The sequence below is a fragment of the Brachyistius frenatus genome, unplaced genomic scaffold (genome assembly GCF_029030835.1).
Source record: "Brachyistius frenatus isolate BFR_SWC_R1_liver_20210118 unplaced genomic scaffold, ASM2903083v1 Contig_3, whole genome shotgun sequence".
NCBI classification, from domain to species: Eukaryota; Metazoa; Chordata; class Actinopteri; family Embiotocidae; genus Brachyistius; species Brachyistius frenatus.
In genome coordinates, this window is record NW_027210602.1 from 1 (window position 1) to 11428 (window position 11428).

General features: G+C 38.7%; 1 protein-coding gene across 2 annotated transcripts; it reads right to left on the reverse strand.

Moving 5' to 3' along the window:
- Positions 1 to 267: 267 nt before the first annotated feature.
- LOC138625669 (scavenger receptor class B member 1-like) lies at positions 268 to 3975 on the reverse strand. Of its 2 annotated transcripts, none has more exons than XM_069706767.1 (2): positions 3828 to 3975; positions 268 to 433 (listed from the first exon to the last, which is right to left on the reverse strand). In XM_069706767.1, the coding sequence occupies exons 1-2, from the start codon at positions 3945 to 3947 to the stop codon at positions 269 to 271; spliced, it is 285 nt and encodes a 94-aa protein (XP_069562868.1). In that variant the 5' UTR covers positions 3948 to 3975; the 3' UTR covers position 268. The 2 variants fall into 2 exon arrangements, with proteins under 2 accessions (XP_069562868.1, XP_069562860.1); XM_069706759.1 differs by lacking the exon at positions 3828 to 3975 and adding an exon at positions 1824 to 2122.
- Between the last annotated feature and the right edge of the window lie 7453 nt (positions 3976 to 11428).

Consider the following 11428-nt stretch of genomic DNA (forward strand, 5'->3'; position numbering starts at 1 on the left):
AAGTGTGTGCATGTCGACTGAGCTAAATATTGTGCGCACTGAGCACAGTGTTCTCAACCAAAAGCCAAACACACACACACACACACACACACACACACACACACACACACACACACACACACACACACAAAAAACCATCTTTACTGTGCAGCTTATCGCAAGAATGTGCAGGGTTTGAACTTGAGGCAGAGCGCTTAAAGTTTCAGATCTGACGATAAATCCTGCATTGTTTTTGCAGGACGAAGACGAGGAAACGCATGCGAATCTTTTACCTGTACACATACGGTCCCTTCTGCTCCACCATGGGCTTCTCTCCTTTCAGGATCTCCTTGGGGTTGAGGACGTTGAAGAAGTAGACGGACATGAAGAAGGGCACCGGGACGTCCTTCCACATGGTGTAGGAGAGCTCGTTCTTCGGGTCGATTATCGTGTTCTGACACGGGGGAGGACGGACGGACGGTTTAATTGTCAGTTTAGATGCAGATTATTTTCTCGACGGATGTTCTCCTTTAACATAAAGCCTTCAGAATTAGAAAAAAAAATTGTTCAGTTTAATCGGCATAAATATTAAAAAGATACTAAAAGAACATTTTTCAAGTCACTTTCTACGTCACATTTTATTGTAAGATATTGCACTTTTTACTCAATTATTTGGCTGCTTCAGTTACAACTTGCTGTACAAGATAAACTTTTTGAATAGAAACACTTTATAAGTACTGTTGAAAACTATATAAAAGAAAAATCCTCCAAAGAAAATGAACCTGCAATTTTTTGATAATCGTCTTTGTGGTGAGAAGTCACTGTTTAACGTAAATGTTTGCTGCTGTAAACAAAAATTGTCTACCTGCAAGCTTATCCATGTTAAAGTTTGGTGCATTTTTTTTTTTTTTATTTTTTTACACTTCTTCAGTCTGGCAGTGAATCCACATCCGCAGCAGAGGGCGAGGTGTCTGAAAATGACTGATGTCCGTGTTCCTCATTATTTCTACCCTGAACTAAGGAATATTATTGATTTAATGACAGGTTACATTTGTTTCCAGTGAGACATTAAGTTTATCTGAAATAGAAATCAATCCTGTTCTGAATTAAGGATTTTTAAGTTTTTTTATTATTATGATTATTATTATTGTTTATGCTTTTAGGGAAAACACAATTAAAAGTAATTGCATCCGAGCCAATAGGCATCTGTTGTCCCTGGGCAGGTAAACAAATAAAAACATAAAACAGCACAATATATAAAAGTCCATGATTGTGAGTAATTAAAATCAGTGCGATTGACTTCGGGACAAAGTCATTATATAGTTCATCTACAGTGTCTACTGTAAAGAACTACAATTTATGATGGGTTTTTTTTTGGTGTAAATATTATAATAACACTGATTTCTAAATCACGTGGAAATACAGCTTGAGAGACCACAAACCCAAATCTGGCTGCAACTCAAGCTTCTAGAGGGAAAACCCTTAAAAAAAAATTCAGTAATTTTTCATTTATTCAAATACAATAAAAGTTCAGCATCAAAGAACCATTCAAACAAAATAAGCAATATGAACACACAAAAAAACACTTATGCTCAATAAACAAATCCACCATTTAAATAAATATATTTTTACTTCAGTAATATGTCAAACGCAATATTTTACCAGAGTCCCAAAACAGCTCTTTTATGTACCTGAATACCTCCACTTACATTTAAATAAGGTAGGAAGGAGCACTCCTTCGAGACCCTTCAGCTCTGATTAAACCGGGTAAATTAGACTGTGCTCCATTAAATCACTGGTGTGGTTTTAAACGTGCTAAATACCCGTGGCAGGACGCCGCTTACCTTCACTATCTGGTCGTCGATGATTAATGGACCCACGAAAGTCAGAACCGTCCCGAAGACCACCATCGTGACACCTGCCACGATGAACCCGACCGCCACTTTGGACTTATCAATTACCATATTGACAGCTGTCAGACAGCGTGTTACAGCCCGGTGGAGATGTTTTGGTTTGGTACCCTGTTGTTTGTCCGCGCGGCTCAACGGAGTTAGTTAACAGTCAAAGACACGGAACAGCGTCCCGGCACGAAACAAACCGCGTCTGTGAAAGTGTCAGTCTGCGGCTCCAGCCGGCTTATCGATGCCCCCTGATAGACGATGTTAACCGGGAGCTACTGTCGCCTTATTTATAATCTGCTTGTTGCGCCGGGGATTCTGGGAAATGTAGTTTCCCCGCGCCTTCCAGACTCGGACGGCCAAGATTTTCCAACTTTAACAGCTATGGGAAGAGTACACACGTTTTTTGTTTTTTTTTACTGAAGAACAAATAAAAATACAACAACAATTAAGAGTAAAAACCCAGAATTTGAACCCCTAGTTTAATAAAAGTACAGAAAATATCAATAAAATATAGGTTACATTGGGGGAAACTCAAAGCCCAGATCGCCTACATTTACTTAATGGGCTAAACTTTTGAGATAGGCTGCTTCATGAAATTTTGAAATATTGTTTCCTTCTACTGCATATATTTTAAAGGAAAATATGCTCCTTTTTACTCCAGTTGCATACAGCTATATTTGGGCGACGAGCTTCTCAGATTAAATGCTATCTTAATGTTTTAGGTCTAGCTACGCAAAACATATGAGGAGGTTTTAAATAGCCCAGGGCTATACAGTAAATTGCTCTTTAAACTAATCAGAAAAATATAAAACACATAAAACGGTGATGAATTAAAACATGAATATTATTCAAACAGTTTTGGGGCGTAGTCAATTAGCCTTGAAGTAGGCGAACGGCATTGCATAGTTAAATTACAAATAAATGTGTGCATCTTTACAGTGACTGAGGAAAATATGTAATGAAATTACAGTTAATATTGAAAATGTTGATGATTACAAAAGGGTTAAATCTAAATATATTCTTTTCCGGAAAATACTGTATGTAGCCTGTAAATATAATCTTCATTCTGGGAAAATGTTTCCTTCACTGCAGTGATTTGTGTTCTCGCGATTTGTTTTTGGTAGTTATGCTTTTAAAATCAAAACATTTCCAGTGTAACTCAAGTTACATTAAAGACGTTTTAATTAAAGTTTGAACTGTGTTTCGTAGTATTCGGAGGTCCCCTCGGGGATTAATAAAGTAAAGTAAATACCTACCTACCTACCTATACACAGACTGGTCCACATTTCGTTCTTAGGACTTTTCAACTTTATTTCTCAGTTCAGAACATTTGTTATAAAAGTAATCAAATGTAACAAGTTACATTACTTTAAAGTAATTTAAATATTGACTTGACTTATTGCATGTTTAGCAGAGTAACTAGTAATATTTTATGTATATTTTGTTTTTATTTAACATTTATGTGATATATTATCCTGAAATGGGGCATTTACTTTTGGTGCTTTGTTTACATAGTGATGCAAATAATTAAATAACAGAGACACTGTTGTATTGTTACTTTTCCATACGAAAGTAATTTTCTTACGTCTTTGTCATCTGAAGCACCAAAAAGTGCCACTTACAGTGAGTATGAAACAGCTTTCATATAAATAAATAAATAATAATACAAAAAGGATAGCAAACACAGACTGCATACACAAATCTCTGACATCATCCAACACGAAGGTCTTTATATGTCTGTCAAAGTGTTGCACGCAGTGCTATTTGCAAACAGTAACAAGATGTACGACCACTTGGACTATTAAATGATCGATCGATCGATCATGTAAATCACAGCACAGTCTGTCAAAACACACGCTGGTTTCTTCTGAAAAGATTTATTCAGAGGCAGAAAACTGACATCAAACAACACTAAAAAACTTCTATTCAGATAATGATGAATCTCACCTTTGCTATTTGGTTCTTCATCACTGATGGTCCCATAATGGCAGAAATGGCTCCAAAAATCACCGCCAGAGTCCCCGCCACCATGAATCCGATGGCTACTTTGGATTTATCGATGGCCATGGTCGATGATCTCGATGACGGCTGCCTGAGGACAGAAAGAGAGTTTGCAGCAGAGAGGTCTGCAGGGCTGAAATATGAGACGGGTAAAAAAAAAAAAAAACTGGGTGTTGCTAGATTGTTTAAAAGCCGCGATGGGTTCAGAAGAAACAGCAGTCGGGGGTGCAGGCTGTCTTTATACCCTGCAGATCCCCGCCCCCCCCCTCCTCGCCCCATCATCGCCCCTCCCCCTCAATACATCCACACATCGTCAACTCTTCGATCTGAAATCCACACTGCAGGTCACACTGCAGTCCGATGACAGCCCCCGGGTGTCACTTCACAAAAATATTTTCTGTGTTGTGCAGCATCTTTATTATCATAGGAATTGATTACATATCACCCATTATTAGGGGATTGTTTGAATAAAAAAAAAAAAGAAATTCCCCACAACTAATTCCTGCAATTTTACCACAAAAAACTCATTTAAAACTACATCGCAATATTTGGGAAAAGATGCCACAACAATGAACATTTTTCATCGCCATCAATCACAAAAAAACTCCCGTAGGTGTTGGTAATCAATCGAGGTGATGATATAGTTTATTGATTAAAAAGAGGGATGATGTGGCAGACCTCTACAGATGTGTTTGAATTTTTAATATCACCAACTGTTGGTGGGAACCCAATGACTGAGATGATGTCATGTTTTTTTTCTTTTCCGTAGGTCAGTCTTTGTATTATGTTTTTGAATGGCCACCAGACATGCGATGGTAATTCATCTCAAAGATGTATTTACTGCAGTTCACATTATGTGGAACCAACACATTTCCACCTATTGTCCTCACAAGTATTTTCCGAGATCCCTGCTGACTCTTGCAGGCTATAATTAGGACTATCACTGCTGCCAAGTAATAAGTATATGCTAAAAATATATATGTCTGATAAAGACCATGAGAATATGGTTATTCTAAATTTATAAAATAACTATCAAAAAAAAAATTGTGTAGGTCTTTAATTTATTTTGAAAACCATCAAGAATTTGCTCTTCTATCAATAATAACGTTATATCACAGGTCTCACCAGATTTGTGTAAAAAAAACCTTTAAACCATGAAATTAAGAGATTAAAGATTGTAGAAAATGTAAAAAAAAAAAGACTGTTATTATATTATACGACTGATAAGAGCAGATAATATTAGAAATGAGAGGACCAAAGCAGAAGAAAAGGAAACAACCTTGAGGTTTTAGATGAGACGGGGGCGTTGAAGAGGTCTTTCAAGATCAGCTTGGGATGAGATGGCCTTTAACTCTGGAAATGTTCCTTACGTGGAGGAAACAGGATCGGGCACTGTTTGGGATTTAATTTCCGAAATTAATAGCTTAAACACAGAAGGAAAAGACCTTGACGAATATCATTAGGGATACATAAATGTGTGCGTTCAAAAAAATGTCTTCACACAAAGGACAATAAAGATGTTTCCGAACGACGACGTGAAGACGAAGTGGGATACAGCTTTCGGGCCAGGCGGCAAACAAACCAACGGGGCGGCCCGAGGGAACCGGGGATGGAAAACACAAAAATGGCATCAAGGCACCGACTGACCACAAACCCAGTGATGTCACCAGACTTACAACTCCCCTGCCGGAGGGTCACAACACCCCCGTTTCAACTGCGGCCCTGTTCACACCTGGTATTAACATGTCTCATTGTTTTACCGCTCCGTCTGTTGGAGATTTATTTCACGTTTGTAAATGTCTCAACACTCAAGTTTGTAATTCCCAACCTGAACCGTCAGACTCCAGATACCCCGATCACGTCGGTTCAGCCTCCGATTGTTGAATTATTTGCAGCGGGTTTGGGAGGGTTAGGATCTGCACTGCAGTGGGTCAGTGTACTGTGCGAGAGGGCGGGGCCTCTTCCGCAGCTGTGGGTCTTTTAAGCCACTATTTCAGTTTGCAGGAAATATCTCCTATTTCCTGTTTAGGTTCAGAGTGGATTTCAGACTATTTTTAGGACTTAAGTTAGGATTGGACTGAGGCTGGTTTGAGGAATGTTTTTGGGCCTGGTTTTGGATTGGTTTTAGGTTTTAGAACTATACTTCCTGTGCAGTTCCGCTGCGCTCGCCAAAATCACACAGAACAGCTTTTCTATTGGAAATGACCTCTATTGTTTATTCAGAGGACATCAGCTGAGTGGGCGGTCCTTCAATGTGAGCCAGGACAAATTTACGTTCCCTTTAAGGAATTAAATAGTCTTTAAAATGTTGAGAAAAATCTGGATTTCATCATCAACAAAAGCTCCAGAAGAGCTACAAATGGACCTTCGTGGTTGGACCGTTTCATTCATCACTGTGTCACGTGTCCAAAAAAACCCAAAAATGAAGTCAACAACACAGAATTTACAGCCGTGCCAGAAGCTCTCACATGCTAAACTGGAGCTAAATGCTAACGGCAGCATGATAACACCCTACAAACGGCAATGCCAGCTCGCTCAGAGTGTTTGCGATGTTTACGTCTTAGTTTAGCACGTTAGCATTAGCACAATACACCTGGTGCAGGTGAGGCCGATGGGCGTGGACGTGTGGGACAAATTATTAAAAGTTCGAGTTCTGCTGTAGCGATCGAGCTAATACTTGGTTCAGTTGCCACAGAATGTACAGAAGGACTCAACAATCCGATCGACGGATATTTCAGTCTCGACCGAAGTGCTGGACCGAAAAATAAATCAATAATAATCCCCGCTTCACGTGGAACCTGTGCGTCTGTCCGTGAGGCATCCTCCGGGCAAGCGAGCAGCACCGTCCCACGCTGCTCTTTGACGACCGCTTAAAGGATGCTGTTGTACGTAAAGACCGCCCTTTTGTGAAACGAATAAAACCGCGGGAACGTTCCCATTAAAAGGAAGCGCAGGAACGCAGTCGGACCTGCTTCCATGAAATGAAACTTTACAAACCATAGCCACGACGGCATTTAATACCAAACGTAGCTTTATTCACGGATTTGGTGAATTTGGGGCGATGAAGAGCTTCTCTCTTCCTGAACGTACACATGATCGCTTCATACGCACCAGCGGGACACGAGGCCACAGAGCGGCGGCCCACCGCAGCCCCTCATCTGACTGCGCTGTGAAATCTCTTGTCCCCAAACCGTTTCGGCCTTCAAAAGCACCACTTGTATCCCTATCTTGCGACAAATTTAGCCGAGATTGTCCTCACATGCCTTCCTTCCTAAATGCTGATGGAAGTGTTTTTAATCGATAAAAAAAGGAAGTTTTAAAGGCCTTGCTCTTCCCCAAAACATCATGTGCCATCATGTGCATCCGTGTCATCGGTCCTGCGAAAGGACCTTCGCCTTCAACCCTCAGTCAGTATTTCCTCAGTCAAGGATGGTGAGTCACCCAGTGAAATCTATAATTTTCTCCGAACACGAGACGCTGACATGCGTACGGCAAAACACAACAGCTTTGTCGTTTTTTTAGGGACTTTTTCTCCGAAAACACATCGTTTACTGGGGACACGTGCTCGTCACAGCACATGGAGGATGTTTACACGCTAACAGCACATTAAAACTGGGGGAAATATCAGCTATATGAACAGTTTCATAGTTTTAAAGTGGTATTTTTTTATTATTATTATTGTTTTATACTTTTACACCAATAGTTCCCAACCTTGTTCACCTGAAATGAACTTTTTTGACCTAAAATGAATGTTTTTGGACAAAATAAAAAGCCTTTTTGAGCTAACATGAGGGGACGAAATACAAATTACTGATTTACCCTGGATGTGAATTATGTTTTTACCTTTCCAGATTGTTTCATTTAAAAGCCTAAAAAGGTGAAATTCAGTGAGTCAAATGGAAAAAACAAGCAAAAGAAATCGGAGAAAATCCTGAAATAATATTCTGCGATAGAAATATACAGTTTAGTTTAATGTTTTTCTTTTTTTTATCCCAATAATCATGTGACCCCATGTTGGTGATTAGAAGTCTCTAGTTTTAAGTGACTCATAGTTTATTTTGAATTATAAAATGTTCAAATCTTGTGTTTTATCTTTATTCTGTAAATCTGTGTTGTTGCTGCTTATTCTGGTCCTCACACCTTTAAAAAATGAGCTCTAAGCCAGCGGTATAACAATACTGTCTGTCGGTTCAGACTGACGCATTTCAGCAAATATTAGATTGATTGCGATGATATTTGTATAGACAGCCTGTATATACTGAGGGGGACAGTGAGTTTTCCTTTCGCACCACCATGACTGTATGCTTACATTAGCATTTAGGTCACATATAGCATGTCAGCACTGCTAACATAAATGTAATCTCAAAATTTTGGGTTTAGAGTAAATATTAGCATGTTGAAACATACAAAACGGCCCTAAACAAAGAAGCTCCTCATCATCCGGCCGGCTGAATCAGCCGTGCGGCGGTTTCCAGATATACATCACACTCTTCATTCACCACACTTTTAACTCACACTGTCTCCTCTTTGTGTCGTGATTTTGTTTTAATTTTTTTTTACAGATTTTTATCCCTTTATTTCCGCCCAAAGTTCAACTTTAACTCTGTAAAATGTGGATGACGAAGATGAGATAAAAAAATTTTTTTTTAAAAGTCAGATGTTCAGAAGGAAGGATGCAAAAGTTTATATTACAAAACTGGGCTTTTGTTTTTAATATGGAGGAAATAGAAACTATTCATCAGCAATATTTTAGAAGAATGGTTTCTAACAGGACAGGACACAAAATCAAGCCTATTTATCAAACATTTCTCTTAAATGTGAATTTTTTTTTTGTTCAAATATTACAGTTTTACCTCCTCTGGACTCTATAAATTGCTCAAATGTAAAAAATAAATTGGTAACAAAAATCCCTTTTCGATCTAGCTCAGTTTGTGTGACGAGGAGTTACAAACAAGCTGTTTGACGTCACATTAAAGGGTCTGTATCACTCACCTCAGCCTGCATGTTTGGGAAGAAGAGACATATTTTAAAGAGAATCAAGACCATAACCAGATTTATAAAGTCAGATTCATTCTCGACAATAATCAAACCCCATTTTAAAAAAGGCTGATTATAATATTCAAGCAGATTTTACTGAAACTCAGAGGAGATTGTTTGTTTGTTTATTTGTGTGTGTGTGTGTGTGTGTGTGTGTGTGTGTGTGTGTGTGTGTGTGTGTGTGTGTGTGTGTGTGTGTGTGCGCTTCACTCAGCTTTCCATCAGGACGAAGCCGCTGGTCGATGTTTCTCGTGGAGGCGGATCAGAGTATCTGCAGTGTGGCAATGCTCCCACCAGGTGGCAGGATTCACCTTTTCTTTTTGACGTAACACCTGAACGAGCTGCTGTGACGTCTGTCAGGTAAAACAAAAACACGTGGAGAAACTGCGACACATATTAATAATCCCAACATGCATTTAAGAAGCATTAAGTGAGATTTAATGTGACTAAAACGGCATTTTAACTCTAAATCTGAAAATAATCTGAACTTTCTGAGCTGCAGGTTTAACATTTCTACGAATTTAAATTTGTTTTGGGACCTGAAAGCTTTCGACATTATTACAACCATCACCTTTGGGGGACGAATGTTGCCGTTAATGAATAAAATAAATATATAATTAATAACCCGAATTATTTCACATTAATTTGCTCCAGAAAAAGATTTGCTTTCCATTCTAATTGTCCACTGATGTAATTAGTTATTCTCGGAAATGACCGACACCTGAAACCCTGTCCACGCGCTCAGTTTTGTGTGTGTTATTTTTTTTATTTTTTTATTTTTATCCGAATAAATAAAAGCATCGACAGAGATCAGTTTAACCTTTTTGCTCTGTGCCAAAAGTATTTCAGTCAGCTCTCCGGGACGTGTTCATCTGTTGCTGGAGGCGTAGCTCATAATAACTAACAATTTCAATAGTGAGCCGCTGACTCGCTGACGGCGGGTGCGCAGTAGCTCTCTGCGCAGGTAGCTGTACGAAGGTCAGAACCGGACAAGAAAACCACCGGGTAAAACCCGAATACACGCCGTTTCCATAGCGACCGTGTACTCAGCAGAAAGTAAACACATGCAGACACACTTCATATAATCATAACCCTAACCCCTTCGTGCTTTAATCGCTGTGCGTAATGTTTTAATCACTGTTCTTAATTGTTTTTAAATGTCTTGTTTCTTTTGCCTGATGTTTTGATGCTTTTCATTTTTGCACTTTGAATTGCCTCCCTGTTGAAATGTGCTGGACAAATAAACGTGCCTTTCCTAATAGAAACCACCCTGTGCCAGCTGCACAGCAGAGAACAATAAAAAAATAATAAAAAAATAAAAAAAAAATAAAAAAAACCCGGACTAACAGGCCGAGGAACGCTGTTGAGCTGTTGCCTCATTTAAAAAAAAAATCTTGTTCATTGCTGATGATTAATTTCGTTGTATTTCTACAAATGATAATAAACTGCCTTGTCTTCCTCCTCACCCCCTCCCCCCCCCCCCCAAAAAAAGGGAATAAACTGTATTTTAACTTTTATACCTGAGATGCTATATAAAACTGCAATAAAGAAGCAAAACGTTTAAGACGCGTAAACCTGATCATCAAGAGCTTCCAAACAAACTATTTAAAACGAGAATAAAGCAGAAGATAAAAACAGTTTTTAAACTCGACTTCTCGCCGTCACACGTTTATTATTTATCTGTTGACAAAAAAAATGCGCGACACATTCTTTAAAAAAAAAAAAAAAAGCAGTAAATGAAGTGTTAATTAGCAAAATATTATTCTTTGGAAAAAAAAGATCTACTTATCCATCATCTGTACTGCAAATCTTATAGAGGAAAAACTAGTTGGAGCAACTCCAACATAAAAACTTGACAAACTTTATTTCTTACTGGGGAGAATTCGGATAATATTCAATCGATGCCTTTTGTTGCATTATGGGAAACGTAGTATCCTGACCCATTTCTCTCTCTGCTGCTGCTTTTGATCGTGTTTTTCTTCTTCTTCTTCTTTTTTTAATCCCTCGTCCAACATCACAGTTGTTGGTGGATCCTTTTAAATATAAATTTTATGGAATCAACCAAACTGTCGACTTTCATATTTTCCTTCACGTTTTTTCTTTCTTTCTCTCTTCGTTGTGTTTAATGCGTCTGATGGTTACATATACAAAAAAAAAAATAGGTGTTTAAAAACTATTCCAATGTGTTTGTTGAAGACTTTAAAAGGACAAAGTTGTGCTGCACTTTGCACATATTTTCTTCAACCTGAATCTTTATCCTTTTCGTTTTTAACTTTTAATTGGTTCATTATTTCACCCATATCTGCTGCACAGTTTGATAGATTAACTTTGTGCTTCTGACAGACACACACACACACACACACACACACACACACACACACACACACACACACACACACACACACACACACACACACACACACACACACACACACCTGCACAGGTGACGATGTCCCCGCCTCTGTGACCAAGGTGTGTCTTCTGTCTGCTGCTACAGACCTGAGTCTTCG